Raw genomic sequence first — 23,290 nt, forward strand, 5'->3', positions numbered from 1 at the left:
AGGTGACCAAACACAGGCTAGTACCGCTAATCAAAACACGGAATTCTTCACATAAGTAGAGCGTGACCTTGGGGCCTATAAAAGATGCAAAAAAAGAGCCAAAAAATCCAAATAGAAGCGAGCTTGGATTCTTTAAAAAATGACAGTGGTATATTGCCTTTCTTTATGTTAGGGCAATACACCACTAGCAATGCCTGTCGAACTGTGGGGATAACTTCCTTAAGTCTGCAAATTAAGCTAAAGGAATGGCAGGTCACTTGCTTGTATTTCCTAATATTCTAGTATAAGTATCTTAGACTTATCAAAGGGCAGATGCTAAGTGGGAATAAAATTAATGGTAGATCCCCATCCACTTTTTGCGTTTGAAGGAACATAGTAAAGTGATTGAAATATGGATAATAATGTAAGCGCCAAAAACTCCCCATTTTTGAATGTTTTAGGTTAAGCAAAATAACCCTCAATTTACGTTGAGAGTTTATTTTAGCCAGTCGATGAGTCTTGGCTGTTCGTACTTCCTTCAGGAGTACGTATAGTTTCCCGGCATTTCTAAGCCTCAGCAAAAAATTTCTATACTACCTGTTCCACATATGCTTTTAACGATTATTAGGTAAGTTACATAAGTAAAATTTATAGACAGAGCTGATCCAAGTAAAGAATTGCCATGGTTTATTTGTCCTGCTTCATGGGGATGATATTTGGTGCTGATGAGGGAAAATCACTGCGGAAGAGTTGAAAAATGTGAGTCCCTCTTTTGAAAATCCCTCGATTTGGGGTTATAGATAGCAAATAGTAGTGAATCGAGGTCTAGTTATCTCAAATCATATTTTACCTAACGAAAGCATTAATATGTTTTCTTGAACGGTACTATTGACATCCAGGCCTGACGGCATGGTGGTCTGAACCTGAATGTTGCCTTTGAATTAGCTTCAATGGGGGGCGCTGATGACACACTGGACATGGCCTCTGGAGAACAAAGTCTAGTATCTAGAGATGCTTTACTGACAGGCGTTTTACCGGGATAATTAACACTGCAGAGTCGGCGATAATCAGAGTTCACAATGAGACCCACAGCCTGTACTAAAATCGCCATGCAATATTAGCCCTCCGATATAAGGCTATCTTTCTGCAGTTCAAACGAAAATATGGTCAAGGAAGATGCATGACCGGAGGAGGTGCTAGAGACGCCGCTAAAGAGAAGAAGACTATGTTATAACACAGTACTTATTTTATCGAGTATTCCACTTGGATTGCCTTCAACTAATCAATGCCTCCTTTTAACAACTCTGTTATCTTATTTTGACAAAATTTACGAATGCTTCAGTTAAAACACCTAAGGCCTCTAATGTTACCTTTAAATGAGACGAGCTACAAGTAGAATAGTTGTTATGAAGCTTTAATATGACAAATCATTTTTCTAGTTGAATTTCTACAAAACTGATAGCTTTTTACTAAAATATGTACATACTATCCTTGGTTGCAAAATACCAACTTGCATACTTGCCCTCACTTTACTTCTTGCCGTTTTATTTGACAAAGCCTGGAAAACAATTAAATCGAAATTAAAATTTTAATAGCTAAATATAAGTCAGGCAGTTTAAAGCTACAACAGTGCATTACTTAACTCATAGACACTGAGCAAAAGTTATATCCTCTGCTTTGTTTTAATTTGTAGATAAGTGTTTTAACCAATCAGATGCTAGAAGTCACCAGCGCAGTTTACCAATACCTAAGGACGTTTGTGCGGCATGACTTCGTCGTCTGTAATATTTCGTCCCTATAGGGCACTTGGTCTTATCTCCTCAGATATCCCATTTGTTGTAAAATACAAACCACATTCTAAGGAATATAATGTGCTGGTTCCAGTCGGAGAACGCTTTAACGTCTATCAGGTACATGCTCATTTAATAATTATCACTTGATTCGACTTGCTTGTAACGATGGTTTAATATCTTCAGCTACCAAATCTTAGATTCGTTGGAATAAGTAAGTTTCCTTTTTCCTTGCCATTTTTTGAAGGTGACTGTTTACCAGCCGATATAACCTCTTTTACATCCGATCGTTCATACGTCTACGCGTCATCCGGGAATGTCATCTACGCGTTTCGTGGTCTTCGTCATATTTTTTTTAAATTGGAGGGTCACACAGCTCCCATCCGAAGGATTCTTGCCTTTTGGGACAGTTATTTGGCCTCTTACGATGAGTCTGGTCTCTTCATCGTGTGGAACCTAAAAACGAGAGGTAATAATATATTGTAGACTGAATTTTTCCCCTCTAGAAAGTGTTACACAAACTAGCTTTCCTGAGAATGCCTTTGAGATCTCTTCGATGTGTCATCCCACTGGTTACGGTGATAAACTATTGCTTGGTAGTTCGCAGGGTCCTCTTCATTTGTGGAAGACTCTTGCAAAGAAACCGATTTACTGGTTCAGAGGCTTTGATTCGTCTGTTACCTGTCTAGTACAGGCACCTTCTTTCGATGTTTGCGCTATTGGACTGGGAAATGGACAGATTGTCCTGCACAACCTCCGTTATGACATGACTTTAATCACCGTTGGCCAGGACGGGGGAGCTATTACTACCATCGAGTTCCGATCAGGCAAGATTTTTCCTAGAAGTTACATTTGTCTTTGCGCTTTCTTACAGCATGGTATTGTCTTTCATACATCACAATCGGTTTGACTTACTTTGAAGTTTATATTAATTAGTGTCGATAGATGGAATCCGTTTACGGCATTCATTTTTTGATCGGAATTCCTCGTTGTGGAAGCTCTGTTTTTAGTTTTATGAGTTCTATTCTTACTATTGAGGGTAAGTCTAGACTGCGTTTCGTTGTGATAGTAGCGGTTGTGGCTGTTTTCATCTCAATTCATTATTATCTGCCACCTCGGCCTCAGCTCAGGTCCCTTACATGGTATTCGACCAATTTTTACGACCCAAAAGGTCCATAGAACGGAACTTCACACACAAAACTCTGACTTGTGTACTGTCTTGATTAACTATCTACCAAACGTTAGATATTTAGTGTATTTGATCTCTTTGGATTTCCACACTGCTTAGGACTGCTGAACTGCTAATAACTTTAGATTCCGACCGCTTTGGTTTATCATTTCGGAGATTGGATAAATAGTTTCCAGTACATTGCTGTATTAAGGTTTCCTCTCACTTAGAAAACTTGTTTTTCGACCTTTATCATTTGTTTTAATTCACGATGACAGGTTTTTTGTTGACTAGGAAGGCATTCACGTGCATTCATCTTCTACTACGCTCAAGACAGATGTTTCGTGATTGATTCCCTGCCTGATTTATCTCTACTTTTGAAAGGATTGTATCTATGTTTTAGAGTTCTATAAGCTAGCCGGTAGGACTAACTGAAAGACGTCATTTTAACGTCCAGGTTCATTAAAACGGACATTTTAAATTTGTCGAAGCCTGTACTGTGTTCACTCATTTGTGGTCAGCTCTACGTGAGGCACTTCATTCCTCGATATCATAAGTGGGCGTCTGCTCTGAACCGAGTTCACCCTAGAAATCCCCCTGTAAAGTAGCCTGTTTTTTGTTGACGATGGTGTAGAGAAGATAATCTCGTCTACTTTTAACATTATGACGTTATTTCACTAACATTGTCTAAACCAAGCGTTGCCCAAGGTAAATACCCAACGCTTCCCCTTTCCTAGTGGTCAGGGGAGGTAAACCCAAGTGACGCTTAAAGTTGGACCTTGTCAGACTTAACACTTTTAATTGTCTCTAAGTACTTCATTGAAGTTAACCAAATTCAATATGGCGAATCCTAAAATTCATTTTATTATGTTTTAGCTTTACATATTGTGCTTTGATAAGTTTTATTCTTGTTTGCTAAGGTTCTAAACCACCGTTTTTATCACTATTGCATTGTTTGATAAAGGCTAGGTGAATCTTGCTAAAGCTGACACAAGCCGAGAAGCGTACTTAACTTTACATTTAGTTCCAAGTATTTTCTCGATGAAATATTAGGTACATAAGACTCTTGCTTCACATTGCATGGAGTTATCATTACTCGGATACCATTTTAAAGCTAGAGTTTGTCTATTTACCATAGCGGCACTCCCTTCTAGTCGATGATAGGCCTGTGCACTCTCCTTTACCTGGGTAAATGGTGACTTTGTACCTATGCAGGCCTATTCTACAAACAGAGATAGGAATAATTTTCTTTTGAGACGGTTCCCCAATCAATTAGTACCAGTGCATTTTAGTAAAGCTTCTCCTACTTATACTACTTGCAAATAGCAATGTTTTTGCAACTACAGACAGTGCCGGGTTGGGCGCTTCTGAAGCTCTGCGCTGCGCAGGAATTGAGAATTTAATCGAACCGAACGCTTCCATTTACCTTCTTGCCGGTTCTGAATCTGGCCAACTTTCCATGTGGGAGCTGGAGAGCGGTGGAACCTGTCGTGCGGTCAATCAGGCGGATGAATTCCATTTGGCACGCGTCATCCACCTGTTTTGCATACCTTCGGGAGAAGCTGCAGGTTCTCTGGTTTCCAGTGGTGCTGACAATTGTGTCAAAGTGAGCATAAAACCGAAACACCTCGCCATCGAAGTATTTCTGGATTATTTTTTGCAATGGCACTGTTTACATCCGAGCTACTTATCCCTTATGGAATTGATAATTTTGATTTTTACATATAGGTGTCATTCTTCGACCGCCCAGACAGCCTGCCATGCACCAAACACATCAGAAGTGGTCACTTTCTTCCGCCGAATAAAATAGTTTTTTGGACGGGTGGTTCAGCTGGTGGCAGCCTTCTAGTCTCCGGCGGACCCGATTCTCAGTTGCGGTAAATTCATCCACTTGTGTATTATGGGCAGCGCTTTTTGCCAGATACGCTTGGTGTTCTCGTTCCTCAGTGGTGTCCAAATCACCCCTGAAAATGTTGCAAGAAATATCAGTTGGAAAGCGACACAAGTACACAAGTCTTTGCCGCCAGTGTAGTAGTTGAGTCATGAGGGACCGTCTTCTGAACTCCTATTTGTAGGCTCTCAGTAGCATTAAAGTGACGGAGAACGCGGGTGATGAGGTAAATTTTTATCTTGGCTAGAAAGCTTCTCATTCCTGAGATATCGCACCCTCTGTCATGCGAACTCCATTGGGGTGGGATTAATTTGGGAAGTGGTGCTGAAGGCTAGACGGTGTTCTACAACGAGCCCTTTCATTGTGCGGAACATTGGACGAATGTCTCATCCCTGCCTTGTAAGCAGCTCTCTAGTGACGATTTTAATTCGTGCAAATTTTATTTCCATTGTCGGTTATTTGGTAGAGTTTGCCACTCTTCTCGTGGTGCTTCCGTCATGAATCTCTGTGGATTTAGGCATCTAAATGAGATGCCTTTTATGTTTTCCTGGTGTTGTATTCAGTCAATGAAGGTGACCTTGTCCCTTTACATTGGTCTTGCTGACACTACCGACAATGCCACATCCAAGCTAACCTCGAAGAATTTGCAAAAAACATATTTGAAAGGGACTTGGGGATTAGTGGGGATAGGTGGCGTGAGTTGAATCCGCTCCACCAATAATGAGAGACAGAAAATACCTGGGTAGATACAGATGCAAAGACGGCACTGTTCTGTTATTCATTCCTGTAGGATTTTCTCTACCTATAATGAACGTTATGATCGGAGTCTGGGTCGCGCCTACTCCCCTTCTATGCCTTCAGCAAAGAGATTAACTTCTGTTGCCCAACGGCTACCCTACCTCCTACCTGGCCCATCCGCAATCGCTCTATCCCCAGGTCGTGCTAACGACTGGGACTCCATTGCCGTTGCCCACACCGACCGTCGCCAGGTGTCCACCTGGAACTTTGTCAAGGCTACCCGTGGGCGCCATTGGCTGGATCCTAAGCGTTTCCACGGCAAAGGGGGCGAGGCTTTGCGCGTGCATAGGTATACTACAGCTACTGTAAGTTGGAAGTCTCTGTATTGCTACTGGTGGATAATGAGTAAATGAGCTATTTTCGATGATGTTTGACCACCTTCAGTGCCTCTGCATGACACGATGTGGACACTTCGTGGTAATTGGCTATTCCAGTGGTGATGTGGTCAAATTCAACATACAGTCTGGATTAGAGTACGGTGAATTCGGGAATGATGGAAAAGGTAAATTTTAAACGCCAGTGAATCAACCCTTTTAACTTTTTTCCAAATCCTAACTTAGAGTAGATTTCTTTAGACCTAGATAGTTAGGAATGAGCCGTTTTATGCCCCAGGTCAAATTGCCCTCGAGTTTGCTTTGTTTTTCTTGTGGAGAAATGGAAACGGATCGTCGAATAGCCAGCAGTTTGTTATGTTTCCTATCATCTTCAATGACAAATGGTCGGGCATCAATTAGTCAAATTGCCTTCGTTACGGAAACTTATTTTTGCCGACCAGTTAGATTCAACTCGTTTTTCAAGATTGAGATTGCTTGATAGAGGGAAATTTTTCACTCTCAAACTACCTGCCTATATGCTATGCTGTGTGTGTGTGGTGCTGGTTCATTGGCTAGCCACATCGCCTCGTAAAAAGGCTCCATTCGTCCTCTGATCCTACAAGGCATCTCTTTACCGCGATTTTTACGAAAATTATTCCAAACTAAAAGACTCATCCGAAGCATTGGTGATCAGGATTTCATACTTTTTTGGTCCAAACTTGACTGTCTTTCACTTTTTCTTCACACTTATAGCTCACGAATCTGGTGTTATCGGAGTCCATGTGACCAACGTCAATCGGGTGCTTATCACAGTGGGGTCTGCTGAGGTGAAATTCTGGTATTTCTCCACTGGCAAGCTTATCGACAGCCTACCTCTCACCTCGCCGCCAAGATTTGCAAAATTTCACGATGAAAGGTACAGCACAATATTGAGACGTTTTAATGGCGTTCAAAACTCCATTTATTCCCGATTCTAGTGATGCTCTGGCGCTCGCTCTCTCAACCGGTGAGGTGGTGCTAATCAATGCAGTGAATCGGCAAATTTTTCGTCGTTTCCCCAACTCGGTGACACATCCCTGCAATGATTTGGTGAGTCCACTTCCACTTTTAAGTAACAATTATTGCGGTTGGTTGATCAATGCCTATCTGCTTTAGGCATTGTCATCTGATGGAACTATGATGGTGACTACACATCGTGGCGACCCACTCATCAAAACTTGGGATGTTGTCGACTGCAAGTGCGTTTTGCTCCACTTATTATTCTCGGGGCCTTATAACAAATAATTGAAGTGATATCTTTGGCCTGCGTCATTCCAAAGTGGGTACGAAACCGAGGGTCAAATAGCTTAGATGTCAGGGTAGCTGCATATATGGTTATGCGAAACATTAAAATACCGCACATTCCGGTCTATTTATTTGCTAGGCTTCTCTTTCTCAATTTAAAATAGTCTAATCAAAGGCCTCGGTAGTTTTTTGTTTAACATTTACATAAACTACTATTTAGGAAATAATAGATCTGTAAAGTTGTAATGGCCAACTGGATAGATGAATTGACTACAAATCCCACACAAAATAATCACGAGGTCACCGTTAAGCGACGTTAATCGAGCGCCCTATAAGTAGTTGAGATGCCGTCTACTTTGAGACTGTGGAGTAAACTGCTACTTCGCCGTTTTAAACGGCATCCTTTTCTTATACCTGAGTTTGTAAACATAGTCCTTATTCCCACCACTGATCACAGATTGGTCGACTGTTTCCGCGTACGGCGGCCCGCTACCAGCGTGGCCTTCTCCCCAGCCGACGATCTCCTTGCGACCACCCACACCGCCTGTCTCGGCATCTATCTATGGGACAATCGGGCAACCTACCAACGTCTGCACCTCAAACCCCTACCCGAGGATTACACGCCTCCAGATACCGCTGATTTCACTGAACTGCCAACCGAGGGACTCTCAGCGAAGCGGGATTTCGTTGAAGGGGAGGAGGGTGACGTGGAGAAGATGGATGTCGATGAGGAGAAGAACGAGAAGGATACCTGGTGAGTTTGATCACTTATTGATCGAGTGGCCCTTGTTCCTGTAGAATAACAGCACTTGAGTTCCTTGATAAAAGACACGATTTGGCGAGTGGCTTTACAGAAAAGGTAAATGACTATTATATTAGATGGAGACGGGAACCCTGTGCAAGTAAAACACTCACCATTGGATATTCTTTTAAGCGCTGCCCTCAGGGCTCCCCTTAGCCGGTCTTCCGGGCCGGACATCACAGTAATGTCAACCAGGTGCATTAAAAAAACACCGAAAGGGCTTTTGAATGCGTCGCGTCAGTTTTGATGGATCCACTTATCATAGTGTGGAGGACCATTTGCTTAAGGCTAAATAGTGCTTCACAGTAGGTGGATTCCGTGTGTGCATCGCTTTCTGTAGGAAAGTTTTCCCAAAAATGAAACCGTTTAATACACTAGACAGAACAGTTTTATGGAGTTGGATTCTTATTTCAACTATCCTTCCCACTTCCTTGTAATTTAAGTGCTTCCAAGCCACCTGCTAAGTTATTCCTTGTGGGGAGGCATCGCGTCACGATTCTGATTCCTTTGAATATACTTCATCGTTGTCATTATGGCGAACTCAGTATTGATGTCGATGTGGATTTCAATAGTCCTGTTGAATTTTCGTTGATCTAACTACCCACAGCATGTGCTTTGCCCTCGTGAACTAGTGAGACTAGAATTGATATTATCATTGGCAAAATTTTGGTTCCTTTAGTGTAGAAGGTAAGGCCTTATGGGTTCTTACGGCTTCTTCATTGCTGAATCACTCGATGTGAAATTCGTCATTTCATGACACTTTTTTGCTTTATAAATGGATTCAGGATTGTGGTAATATACTTGGTGTGGAGGCATGTCAGTTTTTCGCCCAGCCGCCTGATGGAGCCACGGACTGATTGAGTAGCTAGCTATTCGAGTTCGAAATGAATGTGCGTGTCCACACCTCCTTTGACAACTAGCTTGCCATTTCGTGTTGTTCATCCCCTTGCCGGTTACTCTGTACAGAAGTCAGAGATTCGTGGCTGTTGAATTCCGCTAACACCGTTTTTCTCGTCGCAAGTTTTTGAGCGTTTTTCAGCCTTAAGAATAATTGTGCGAGCGATTGGCTCATTTCGAAGAAGTCCATCGATTTGCTGCCTTGGACTTGTTTGCCAGGCGAGCTGCTGTTGATAGTAATTGTTTTCTTCTTAGAATTTCTGTGACTCGTTTTTAAACTGGACACAGAGGCAAGCAAATGATATCCTTATTGATGTTGTGGGCATTAAGGTCATGTGGGCGGTGATTGATCACAGACAATTCCCCTCTCATCCATTTGATGCATTTTGTGGCGCCATTGCACGTTTGACTGGAAAGGTGATCCTCTTTTTGTGATCTCAATTGAAGTGTCACACATGTCGTTGAGATCAAGCAGTCTCACAGTGTCTGTTGCTGTCTTCGTTTTTTGAATCCTCAGTTAGGGTAACTTCATATTTCATACTTTTTGAGTTAGTTCCACTGCCACCGACTGGATTTGCCCTGGTACTAGTGTTTCTGGGGAAATTTGACCGCTCTGGTAACAAACGTTGTCATTAATGTCCACTTTTCTCCTACCACTTTTATTATCAGCCGAGGATGTGATGACGTTCAAGTAGATATGGTGCTAGATTCAAGTCCATACAAACGGAAAATGTAGTAAATTGGTACTTTAAATGCCCCTCATTGCATAGATTAGAGAACCCTGGGCAAACTGGATCACGCCATGTAGTTTGTTTAGTGTTCCCTCCACCTCCTTTACACGGTTGCCAGAATGGAATGGCACTTACTTCTGGAGGTGATAGACTATTTTGATAAACAAGAAGATTAACGAATAAGTCCCAGTTTCTTAATGTAGTAGTTTCCTTTTTTTCCATCAGTTCAGCCCTTTGCGCTACATCCCCCACCTTCAAATTAAACAATTATTAAATTCCTAAATAGAAAAATGCCTACTATTGTGGTCTCAGTTCAGCTCAGATCTCCCACATGGAATCAGATTCGTCTGCGCTCAGGATAGAGCTGCCTGACGGGATCGCGAATTCTCCTTCAAAGCAGGAGCCTGCTTTCTATGCATGCGTTCAACAGCCCTCTAGTTAGCCACATCATCTGTTGGCGTCTCTGACACTTTTTTTTCGCATCGGTTTCAGCTCAAATGTTTTACTTGCCGTGGTCTTTTGGGTATAATCACTTCTTATCACGTATTGTTCAGTCCGCAAGTAATCTGAAATGCACATCTCGACTTTATAACCCGCATAAAAGAGGCAAATAATAGCGAATTTGTAGTCTCAGAGGCCTATTTTCTGCCATATGTTAAAGCATGTGGGTGAGAGCCGGTTGTGTAGCTTCCACCACGACTTATTCTTTCACTATTTACCTTAGTAGTTACAGATTTTTGTTCTTGACAAATTCATCCGGAATGGCTCGTCAACACTGATACCTGTCTTTCCATTACTGAGAGGACGGGATCGTATCGAACGTGATGCATTTTTCGTTGAGTAATTCATCTCCAGAATCAGCTTTTCGTAACCATTTCTGTTCGGCACGTACTATGCTACCGTGTCTTCTCCGGATATTATAAAATAAGCTTGACCTCCTGCTTATCATTTATCACCTCTTTCTCTGTAGTCCCCCAATGTATCTTTCCCTGGACCAGCTACAGGATAAGATGGCGACCCTCTCTGGCCTGCCACCGTCTTTCTTCGCGGCATTTCTTCAATTAGATGCCATTAAGAAACGCAACGCGGAGGCGATGAAAGTCACAGACGAAATGGGACCTCCTCAACTCCCCTTCTTCCTGCCAGCCATCGAAACTACCACTGGAATGGTATGGCTGGATGACGAAGAGGAGGAGAAGTTAGTTTCAGAAGAGCCTAAAAAAGTTGTGGAGGCTGATGCTGGTTCCAGAAAACATAAAAAACGACGGCGCGAGATGGCGGTTGAGGAGCTGGTGCTGAATCTCGGAAGCGGTGTTCTGAATTCCCTTTTAGGAGATGGCAGTTTGAAGGATCCGTTGAATAATGAGACGTGTGAGTTGATTTTTGTCACTACATCCAAATTTATAACCTTTATAGCACTTCATTAGTAATGGAGGATTGTGACGCTTCGTCCGCTCTGGTACTTATTTGTTAAGAAGAGTTGGATGTTCTTGGAACACTTGGATGTGAAATGGCAAATTTCAATGGGAAATTCGTCTATTTCATAGCAAAAAAACTTTCATTAAGTTGAACAGTTCTCTAGCAATTTGATTTGGTTACTCATACCTTATACTGTGTTCGGAGGGTAATTCGGATGCTATGCGGTATTAGCACGTTGGAATATGCTCGTCCAACCTTTTGTCTTTTATGAAGGATGATGATGCTTCAAGAAAGTCTTCAAGGACTCAGTTGGCTGCCATCAAACTACTGTGGACGGCCGAAGTCGCGGAGGTACAAAACACAGGAGTCACGTGGCAGCGGACTCCATTGTTTGATTCTGCGTCTTGGTCAATTTCGAATGTGTTTAATTGTTGAGCACTCGTCCAAAGTTACAAGGCTTTCATCAAAATATTGCTAAATTCACTTGGGTCAACTACGATGTTACCATTTGGCTCAGAATTTAGGGGATTTTTTGTTGAGCTCTAGCGGTTAGAACTAAACAATAGAGTCTACATTCGAGGTGGGGCAGTTTGTAGTTGTCTTCAGAGGTCTCTCATCGCCGCAAGTGCGCACTTTTTTCAATCAGATTAGGGTGAAAAATCTCTTCCCACCCCATCGTTTATATGCTATTTAAAATATGAGCGTACAAATCTTGGGTTATGACTCCCCCTGGTCGCACGTCGCGCTTCCACGCTATCGAAGAGGCCATCTTTGTAGGACAGAATTCTATGCCACTGGTGGGTTATAAAAAGGGCCGGCGTAATCGTGTATACTCACAAAAATGCCTGTCGTTCTGTTTCCATAGGCTCTGTTTTGTTTCGAGCATTATCCTCGACTCTCAGTGTCGGTTTTCATTCCGCAACGGCATTCAGAACCGTGGTTAAACAACTTCAAATTACATGGAAAGCAGAAATGAAGATCATATGAGGGTCTTTTCACCTTGAAATGGCTTCCAACCCTGAAGACGGTGATGCATTTCATCGATTTCGATGGAGAATTTAGCTAATTTGCTTTCTTGAAGCTTCTTCCTGACTTTATTTTTTGGGTTCATTGTTGTTCAAATTCTGCTATGTCGACATGGATGTCGTTCCATGTCGAAGTTGTAAGGAGTTCTTTTGTGGACGACTTGGACGGGTTTATTTCGGGTTCTCATCCATTACTTGCTATGCTCCATCGCTTGAAGTTGAAATGGTTGCCAAAAGTGGTGTGATTTCCATAATCCAATTCGACTATCCATACCAAGCACTTTTTGCGCCACAAGCGTCAAATCCGTTTGGATCTCACCCTTGGACGGGGTCGTGTTCATCACGACGACGTAACGGAATTCGGGCATGTTCCACAACTCTGCTACCAGTTTGGCTCCCTGGACACCAGCCCTGACGACATTGTGGGACCGTCTGATTTGATATATAGGGCAAAGAAGGCGGATAAAAGTAACTGAAACATCTATCACGTTTCATTCCAAGGCCAGTAGTTCTCTCCCTCCCCTTTAACTCCAATGACGTGTACAAAGTGTTAAAAATACACCAACAGAAATACTGACACCTTCTCACTGTCTCACGACATAATTTTAAGGTTCACCTTCACGATTTGTTTTTCTCCTTTCACTCTCCCCCCACAAGCTTTGGGTGGCAAGGTACTAACGTATACCGGACTTTGAGATACCTCGACTCACCCTTCTTTTTCCACTTTTGTACAGTCGAGGGCAGTATCAAACATACGACTCACAATTTTTGAAATGCTATTTGAAAATTAAGTAATTTGTGTTCCTATTGATTAAGGAATTTCCTTTCTCTTTTTTAATTTAATTTGTTTTGTCTAACATGGTTTTACTGGTTTCATGTTATACCCCTAAATTGCGGTGCTTAGGTGGCCCCTGATCTCCCTGTTTTCTGATAGTTGAACTGTCAGCCCTTCGGGTTTTCCCTTATAATATTTCGTTTTGAAGTACTATAAGGCGTCTAAATTGCCCCGTTGTAATTCTTGAGGAAAAAAATTTATTTTTCCATGAATACGTTCCTCCTATGATGATGGTTACATTTCCTTCAAATTTTGCTACAGCAGTCGAATTGGTCAGTTTTGGTGTCATTGAAACAAAATAAAATTTACCGTGCATTAAAACGCTTCCTTGTATATCACAAAAGGAGCTAATTTCCCCATCCTAATGCCTTCTTCTGCTTATTCCGCTCCCTTTCAAAGGCGACGAGGTAATGTCGCGTCTGCGACGTCTCACACCATCAGCGTTGGATGCCGAGGTGCGTCTTCTGGCTCCTTCCAGGGAGGAGTTGATGGAGGCCTTCGCCGCAATAGATCGTGGTGATGGTGAGCATTTTCCGCTTTCCGCCAATCCCTACGCTCGTCTCTCCGCCTTTCTCCGCCTCCTTCTCAACAGGTAGAACATCTTTAAAATTACACCTTGGCGAAGTTCAATATTTTGCCCATCCAGTAACTCAGAGTTTTGTCGCATCGCTTTCCTCAGTTGGGTTTTGACTGCCTATGCTCACAGAAAATTAAAATTGTACCCTTTTTCGCTTGAAGCCAGTTTGGCTTTGCTTCAGTGCGTCCTGCCTCTATGATAAAGCAGGACTAGTAAAATATTAATGGTAAGCATAAGTTTTTGCAGAACTTTGTCACCAAATTAGGCAAAATTAAGCGCTTTTTGTTATAAATTACCTGATGTTAAAGCAGTTTTTATACATATCTAGCCTTTGGAGGCTCGCATATTCCCTGACTCGCTTTTCTCCTGCAGCCTTTCAACCACCAGGGTACAAAGTGGTGTAAAATTCGGGAGTAAATTTACTTCCACTTTGTCCATGAGGACTAAATATTTGCTGTTGCTGTCTTAGCAGTGTTTGCAAATTCTAAGCTACGGTTCCATTGGGTGATTGTCTATGTGGCCCTTGGGGATAGCGAAGGCTAAGGAGCAGTCGCGGTGGTTTGCCCTTTCCCGCCCTTTAGATGACTTAATAAAAGGACATTTCTTGTTTGTAATTTTGCTGTGAAATTGCCTCCCTATCAGTCACTAATTCTTCCTTTTTCGTTCTTTGCTCCGTTTTTTCCAGCCTGTTTTTTTCACTAAACAAGCCATGTATACCTTTTGCATACCCAATTTAACGCACATGGCAGGTCGTCAAAGCGGCAAATGTCACTTGTTCACTTCATTTGCGTGGTCGGAGCCCAAAATTCACTTCAACAAGTGCAGTAATCCGTCTCTTAATGGCCTTTGTTTTGAGCTGTTTTCTGCTCATTCCTTTACATTGTTCTTCAGAATTGTTCCTTTCTGTTCCACTCAAATGGCAGCCACTTTTGTCGAAGCCTTAGCCTATCATTACCGCTGCCCTGTCTCCTTTCCTACGACCAATTCTATTTGATTCTATGCCAATTTGGGATATACGCCAAATCAGATTCAAATGTGTATAGTTGTAGACTAAGATTTTACATTCATTCCAATGAAATTGAGGACATTTCGAGGTTTCACCGGCTTAACCGGTGCCGCGCCTATACTGAAGAGACAGCGCCATAAAATTGACGTTTCTAGCTAAGCAATGCTCACTTAATGTTTTCTCCTACAAAGTAGTCGGCCTCGTTTGTTTCTCTTCTTCTTTGATAAAATCAACCTCTTTGAGATTCGCCTTTTCTGTCACCTTCAGTCCACCGGGACTTGTGTTGACATTTTTGTCTCTTTTTCTGCTTCCGTAACTCCCTTCTATGTACAGCGTTGATCAGAATTCATTTGAAGGTTTTACCGGCGAAATTGATAGGGAAGGGGGAGGGTAGTGATTTGTCCTGTCTAAATGTGCCGTATGGCCACTTCTCTGTGGCGAACCGGCAACTCTTTCAGCCTGGCGCAAGATTTGCCACTCCCCGGGACGATGTCTGGGCAACTAAGCTCTCAAGTCACAGCCTTGATCTTCTTCACACACTCCCCTTTAGGGGTTCCGCACCGCCTGAATATCACAGGAATTATCAAGGATATGTACCTTTTTTTTCAATAAATTGCTGACGGCTTCGTATGATCTGATGACAAATCGCATGTCGCTTCTATGTCGTTCCAAAGCAAACCACAATTTGAAATAAACCTTTATAAACGATTTACCTTCCCGTATTGCTAAATTGTTAGTTCGGAATACCTTAACAACTTTTCGTGGTTCTGGCGCTTATTGAGATGCAAAAATGTCATCTCGTTCGGCCGATAGGTGGATGTACGGACGGACGGGCAGACTGCATGGCCATGGTTGTCCTAATTCCAAATCTTGCACGAAAGTTGTTGCCTTAATTACTAATCTTTTTTCCAATGAAATACTAGCGTCCCCTACTTATATAACCTTTTTTTCGCATTAAAAGTAGATTTAGTGTAAAATCTTTCGGGCTTTTGAGAGCTTGGATAAGATCATCGGGTGGAAAGAAACTTATCTATCGTTTTTGAGGCAGTCACGCCGCAAATTTGCCCTTTCGTGTTTATGGTTTGCTGGTTTATGAAACTGTTGAATCGTATTCATTTTATGTCGCCACCTTCAAAATTCCGTTTGTTCAAGGTTTCCAGTGTTGACCAATGCCGGGCCAACTTTGATGTTATCATTTTTTTCCGTGAAATATAGCTTCATAAAATTTTTTGCTTTTTTATCAAGGAAATGATCAGCCTTATGCCTTTTTGCATAAAACGGAGTCGTTTTATGACAATGAAACACTTTACGGATGGGCAATTTCGTTCACTTATTAAGAGGGGACGCCTGGATCCCTCCTATGCATATGCAACATAACCTCTGCGAACCGTGGCCTGATGTGCAAAGCATGTTTTATTCCTGTACAGTCGATAAGTAGAAGTACTTTTTTAAATTTTTGGTACTTCAAGCTGTTAAAAGGGGTAAATTTGGATAGAGGAAATTGCTTTCTTGGTATGCTATGCAGTTGCTTTTGCCTCACAGAATAGGTGACCTTGAAAGGTAGTGCAGAGTTTTTTACCTTGTGGTTGGGATGAAAGTAAAACCTCCTTGCGAGTTGAATGGAAAAGGGAATAGTGGTTTGTCCTACGCTGGGCATTATGGGTGGGGGTAGGGTTATGTCTCCCTGTGAGTATTGGAGCGTAAATTCCTCCCCTTTGGAAGGCGCGCCTAGCAGTGGAATTAACTTACCTCTCCTAGGAATTACAAAGTTCTAAAATTTGCATGTGCAGCATTCCTGGGGTCCAAATAGCTGTGGCCGCGATCATGAAGCGTAAAGAAGGAAAGGTCAAACAAAGTCGCGAAAGCAGATGAGTGGCTTAGGGGTTGAATATGACTGTTAGATCTACTTTTATTATAATGAAGTTACCTCAGTGATATTCCTAGCCTATTTTCCATCGTTAGCTTTTAGTGTCATGTTCTCGAATAATTTTTGTAAACAGGTTTGGTGTACGCATTGGACACCATCGAGATTCCATCCGAGCAATCGATGACGAAAGGCTTCAATATGGATGACTTGATTTGCTGTTGGGAGTGGGTAAGCTGAGGGGCACAGCGTGCTCCTACCTGACTGGGAGCCGACCCCAAAAGGTGCAGGGTGGTTACATTTCCACATATTGCTGGTATTTTGGTAGACGTTAGCTTTACTGTGGTTAATAATAACAATCAAGTAAAGCAAACGAGGTATCAAAACACTAACCTTCTCACCGTTATGTGAGACCCGGATTTCCTAACTTGATCTCTTGAGACATGTATTTGGCAATAGCTTGAGAGTGCCTAACTCATAGATTAATGGCAATTGCACTCAGTCAAGCAACTTTTATTGAGTGTGGTGTTTGAGTTTCCTTTGAGACTCTGATCAGGAACGCTTTGCACCCTCTCTCCATCTGTTTACTTTGGCTCATACTCATTTGTTTTGTGCGAGAAGCAAAATGTGTACCAGTGCATCGCTCGTTTTTTTTGCTGACTTGATTGCAAACCTCAACTTCAAGACTAATGCGTAGATCAAAGAGCATCATTTCGCCGTTCTTTCGCTTTACTTTGCTGATTTTATCTGTGTGCAAAATAAAAAGACAAGTTTCAGGGCTTTGAAACTGTGTTAACCCTCTGCTAAATTTAAATGCCTATTTTAGTGTTTAAACTCGCCTCAAGAGATGCAATTCAGAAGGATTTGCCTGTGATGGTGAACCATCCTCAAATAGCCTGCTTCACTTTTTCATCAGTGTGGAAGGCTGTAATGCTACCCAGCGGGCGTTAGCCTCTCAGAATTGTTAACATTTTCGAATTATTTCGTTCACTGCCTCCGTAGAGAGCGGTTCAGTTCTTGTATAACTTCATAACATCGATGACACGTCTGGGATCAGGCTTTCCGTGCGCTAAATTTTCATAGAAATAAATGCTGTGGTGGCGGTGGTCTGGAAAGGGAACCATCTATGTTGGGATCTTTATTGACACACATATGAGTGTCTTGGAGGTGGTTACACGCTTTAAATGTCCAAGTGTGGCCAATTGACTTTCTCTGTATGGGCTGATATTGCATGGATGTTATCTCATCCGAATTAACGGTGTCTGGACTGGACTGATCGACTTTTCGTAGTTGGAATGGGACTCACTTGCCTCTCACCACTGCATGTAGCACCTTCTCAATAGGATCCACTTTTACAGTCGACCTGTAAAATCGAAAGGTCTGTTTGGCTAGAATTGTCCTTCCATTTTCACCTGTGTTGCCTCTAACTTAGTGTACTTTTGGCTGGGTCAAATCTTGTGCAGTTGAGTTGCTTTATAGTGGGCTGATTGTTGGCAGCAGCTCCGATCTCTCTACTGGTATGGCACGTGGGTCATTTTCAAGGTTAGACTATCCTACTAGAACGGAACTTCTTACCCTCCGAGAAGTGGATATCACTTCTACCATTGGCGGATTCCTGGCTTTAAAGGTCTTTGGAAGTGTGTTGAGTGGAGTACACCGAACTGGCTCAAGCAAAGCATCGGTAGAGGAGTCATATGCTCAATTTTTTTAGAACTTATGTATACCCCCTCTGTTCGAAGCCTCATTTAAACTATCAGAACGTGTTCTTAGAATTATTTTATTCACCGCACACGGTTAATGTTAGTTCTCTTCAAGTTGATCAAGTCGTCAGAATTTGAAGTCCACTGGATGTTTTCTTTTAAATGACCTCTCAATGGTGGGATTTCATTTCGAGAGCAATATTTCCCGTAGAAAGTAGTCATTTAACACATTTGCTACCGCTGTCACATACGTGTGACATCTCGATTTTTAACCCCCCACCCAGAGTCACAAATGCGCGCTGTGTTATTTATTGGTTTATGACAACGAATTGGTCGGGCTCCGAACGTTTACATGGGTTTGGACTGTTCTTGGACTGGAGAGGATGATTACATTTGATTCCGTTCTTGGAGCAGCTGTTGAATTGTCCAGAAAAAATTAATGTCAATTGGTGTGATATTAGGGCAGTAGTTTGTCTGGACTGTTTTGGTCAATTGTCCTCTGAGACTAACAACAACTTCTTACAATAGGATTTCAAGACTGTCCTTCACTAAGGCGTTACGAATTTCAGGAGGGATATAAACCCAATCCCAATGCGTGCGAGGACCAGCCATTTCATACTCATTAAGGCAAAAAGTTGACTTTTGAATGGTTTATATATATCTGTATATACATATATATATATATATATATATGTGATTTTTCTTCTCCAATTTCGACAGTCTGGAAGCAGTCAGCCAAAATTCCGATTCACCTACCTCCGAACTCCCAACCCTCCCACATAGAAACAGATCGCTCTTTTTCTCCTTCAAGGGAGGGGTTGGGAGGACCCTCATGTTTGCTTCTCGTTAAACCTTTAAATATTCTTTTTCATTTTCTCGTGACATCGGGGTGGACTTTCTGTTGCATTTTTTTACTGGCATTGTGGTACTTTAGTGCTTTATCTCGTTTTTCGTACTTACTTGCGGTAGGAATGTTTATGCCGTAACGGTGATCGAGTGGTTTTACTGGGCATTGGGTTGTTGTGTCTCCATAGCCAAACAATGGCTCAGTTTTAATAACGATATGTATTCATTAGTAGAGCTGCAAATGAGGCACCTCTGTTTGGATTGGGGATATCGGAGGTCCAGTGTTATATAACTTTGTGGGTGGAGGGGAGGTTGTTTTACCGGTCCTCGCTAGTCATGTCTTGGTTTTAAACCGATTGAGTAAATGGATGGGAGAGAGGGGTCTTCTACTTGGGGATATACACTGAATTTACGTCTGTATTTTCATCTCTACTTCAACCAGTCCATCAGCCAGTCACGGAGACGTGGCGTTGGCAGTGAAAGTAAAGGGGCACTTTCTTAGACCCCTTTCCATACATCTTCGCCAACCACAGGTCTTCGAATTTTGAAGTGAATTAGCCAGGAAATGAGGAGTTAGCATTGTGTCTATTCTTTTCAACTAAATTGTCATCCTTTTTTGCGAGCTGGAAGCTATCTCACCCGTTAGTGGTTTTCAACTAAAAAACCTCCTAGAATGGCACGCCTAACTACTTCATTTTAGGTTTTTAGGCATTCTCGTGTGGTTCACCGTTGTTATTTACTAAACCACTTTTTTTTGATAAACCACCTGATTCGCTTAATTAATTGAGGCGGAAATTTCCTCACTGTTGCTCTAGGTACCCTCCTTTGTGTGTTCTCTGCGGGCGAATACACTACTCTCAAGTCTTTGACATACCGAAGCGATTAATCAACCAACTAGCAAGCGCTCATGCCTCTTCTTCCAGTTTTCGACGAAGCGGTTTCATTAGCGAGCGTTTATTCCTCGAGTCAAATGCCTGGGAGTGATTATTAATAAATAATAGGAGAATAATTCAACTCTTATAGGGATAGATATGGTCTTTTGCGAACTCAAAGCCGACATTGATTCTGATCTCCAAGCCGATAAAGGGGGAGATGGTGGTATCGGTCGGTTTGCCTGGAATCCTTAATTTAACTAAGCAATCAACTAAACAGTCGGAAATCAGTCGGAGGATAAACTCGAAACGTGCAGGATACTATTTTATAAGAGAAATTGGAAAGGGTAGATGGGCTGATAGCTTAAAACTTCGGGATTTTAAATAAATAGCCATCCTTTCAAGGCGTTAATTGCCCCTTGTGCACTAACCCAACCGTTCACCAATCAACGACGCTCCAAATCGATTGACTGGCCGATTAGGGATCGTCTATTCCTTCAGCGGTGGAATCCTTGATAAAGTGTAGTCTTCGATTCAATAGCAATGGTTTTGTCTTTACTACTCGGTCTCATATCGCCTAGAAGCCTGAATCCACCGCTGATTTCTCACTTCAGGACTGGTTAATCGAATGGTAGCAATTCCCACTCTTTTTTTCTTGTATTTCCAGTAAGATCTACCAATCGCGAATTTCCAAGGGCTTCAGTTGATTAATATCTAGTCATTTTCTTCCCGGGTTTTGTTTCCTGAATCGTCAAGTCTCAGCTATAGGTCGTTCACTTTGGAGTTGCTCAGCTACTCTATTTTTCCATATAAAACATTCTAGTTGTCAAAGGCTGCCTAATTCTGTCTTTACGTTCTCGGAGAACCTCTACTTTGGAAAAATTTGGGCGTCATGAGCCTTCCACTTTCCTGGTAGACACCTAAACTCATGCGGAAACATTTTAACCTCTAGTGTTTTTGTCTCGAATTTCCACAAATTATTCTAAAATACGCCTTAGTTGTGGATGCTTCAGTTCCTCATCTATTAGCCAATGATTTCACCCTACCTCCAGGTTTCGGCGAAATCTCGACTTTGATCTCGCAACAGCTTGTCTGGAGAGTCTCCTTCGTTATCACGGCGACCTGATTGCTCGGCCCCCCAAAGCTCCTGCCACCATCACTACCAAGCATTTCAACCTTGATCTTGATGACGATGGAGACGGTGGCTCCTTTGGCCTTGGCGACATGGTCGCAGCAGAGACCGGTTGCTACAATGACCATCTGGACGCTGATCGACCACTGGAGTTGATGGAAGCGGTGTTAGAGGCAAAACGGGTTTCACATGCAGTGCTCGACGAGCAGATTTCGCGATCCATTGCTCTGGTCGACTTTGTCCGCAACGCGACGAGCACTCTACAAATGTAGACGATGATGATAATGGTTGTGAAAATAAATGCTCTGCTGTGTATGTCTGTAGCTTCTGTTCTTGTCACTTTTGAACTAGATTTGAGTGTCCCCAGGCAGATAAAAGGTGTACTTGAAAGGAACTAAGGGTATCCGCACGCAATAGACTTTTATAGTACGTTTTTTTTCAACTCCAGTCTTTTTTGGAAAAAGAAATATGGGTAAGCCTTGGCAGTAGATATCTTACCTTGATCCTCTGAAATGCTTTTTTACGGTAAGTTTGTGAATAGTGAATGTTTACCTTGAAAATGCTGTACTGAAATGCACCTACAAGGAATTGAGGCTGGAATTTGGCGTTTTCATGCTCCGGAAGCCGGTTTCTGGTCAAGAGTTTGGCCTTGAGGAAGCGTTTTTGTTGAAGAAGAAAAAGAAACGATTGTTTGTGAGAAACTTGACATTAACATCAACGGAGGTATGTTTTGCAGTGGGTTGTGATTAATTTGTCTGCTCGATGTGCTTGAAGATTGACGGGCGATATCTGTCTGCTTTTTTTTATCATTTTCCCTACGATAAGTGAAGGGCGCTTTTTCATATCGAGGTTAATTTGACCCTTGCTTGAGGTCTAGAAATCTGATGTTAAAGGAAAAAAATTAACAAAAGGTTAAGTTACAGTTGGGTCACTTCACGGAGGTTGGTTTCAAGGGGTAAGTAATTTCTAGCGGATTTCAGTTTACACTTCCCATTTTCACGCTACGGAAGGCAACTTTGTTTAGAAAACCTTGGTGAAGAAGAAGAAGAAGAAGAAACGATTCTTTGTGAGGAATTTTATTCCAGGCACTGAAAGCTATTTTGCTGGAGGATGGACATTCCTGAACTTTGTGGGACTCCCAATAAAAAGGTACCTTGATTTGGAAGGAAATCACACTGTCGTGCTGGCAGGTTGACGGATTCTTTTTTGCCACCACTTGGTGCTCCTTGTGTCTGGAGGTACGTGTTTTCGAGTACATGGAAAAAAAATACTCGATTGCTTTTGTTCCAGTTGACAGCCCGCGTGGAAGTGGACTGTTTCTTGTAGTCAAGGCAACATTGCAGTGATTTGGTACTTAGCATTACCATCTAGGGTCTGCATGTCAATCACAGTAGAATGTTTTTAAATAAGGTTCTCTAGAAGGCACGATAGTGCCACTGGTGGTAGTTTTTGCCTTTTGCCGTTTAGGAAGGAAATTTTTCTCAGAGACTTCACTGCTAAAAATGCACATATTGTTTTAAGTTAAAAGGCGAAAGAAATTGTAAAAGTGAAATCGACGTTAATTTATTTTTTTCCTTTTTAAATTTAATGCATTTAAGGACGAATTTTGTTTACAGATTGCGGCGTTGAAAGTCTCCACAAAGAACGAAATGGTACTCCAGGATATCTTTTGTCGCCAACCTTGAGGACGGATCTCAGATCTGTGTGCTGCTGAATGGCCAAGGTTGGGAAGTTTATGCAAGTGGCATGTACTCCTAGTGCTCTGGCAATACCCCTCCAGGTGGTGGTTACCGCCTCTCCTTGGCAGTAATGTTGGACCATCACATACGGTACAACCGAGGCAACTAGTGGAATTTTACACAAGAGGGACGGTTTCTTCGACCTTATTCGGTTATCTTATTTCTCGTCAACTAGTTTTTTTTTTATTTTACGAACTTCTGCGGTAGTTCGTCACCTTAAAGGGAGACGTAGCTCAAGGAGGTAATGACTTTGATGGGAGTTCAGGAGTCGACACCTTGGTGGGGAGACCATCATTTCCCATTCAATTAACTCGAACTCTTTCGGGCATGTTGGAAGGTAGATGCCTCTGTGTAGACGATGGACACTGTTTATAGTAAAAGAATGGGTCGACAATTTTCTGGTTTTAAGATTTCACCATGGAATCATACTTATCACCACTTTTCCTACAATTCGACCTTTTAAAAGATTGTCTTTTACGCAACTCATCTTTCAAGTTATCACATGCGAGCTGAAAGATCGGAGCCATTTCTTTTTCACATTGATGCTTTCTAAAGACATCTTCGCCTGACTACACCAGGAGGGGAGGAGAATTGCCCTCCACTTGGAGGTTGAAAGTGCCT

The 23,290-nt window shown here is 42.2% G+C and overlaps 1 protein-coding gene across 1 annotated transcript; it reads left to right on the forward strand. All coding sequences in view use genetic code 11, as the record gives it.

Moving 5' to 3' along the window:
- Positions 1-1,745: 1,745 nt before the first annotated feature.
- Positions 1,746-21,202, forward strand: EGR_05705 (WD repeat-containing protein; the record flags this gene model as incomplete). Its single annotated transcript, XM_024494954.1, has 19 exons — positions 1,746-1,889; positions 1,956-2,238; positions 2,276-2,614; positions 4,284-4,543; positions 4,666-4,814; positions 5,619-5,931; positions 6,011-6,128; positions 6,694-6,856; positions 6,918-7,029; positions 7,096-7,178; positions 7,682-7,978; positions 10,625-11,025; positions 11,082-11,113; positions 11,347-11,424; positions 12,377-12,566; positions 13,333-13,525; positions 19,742-19,878; positions 19,950-20,034; positions 20,851-21,202. The coding sequence occupies 19 exons, from the start codon at positions 1,746-1,748 to the stop codon at positions 21,200-21,202; spliced, it is 3,729 nt and encodes a 1,242-aa protein (XP_024350650.1).
- Positions 21,203-23,290: the final 2,088 nt, after the last annotated feature.

The sequence above is a fragment of the Echinococcus granulosus genome (assembly GCF_000524195.1).
Source record: "Echinococcus granulosus chromosome Unknown EG_S00044, whole genome shotgun sequence".
NCBI lineage: Eukaryota > Metazoa > Platyhelminthes > Cestoda > Cyclophyllidea > Taeniidae > Echinococcus > Echinococcus granulosus.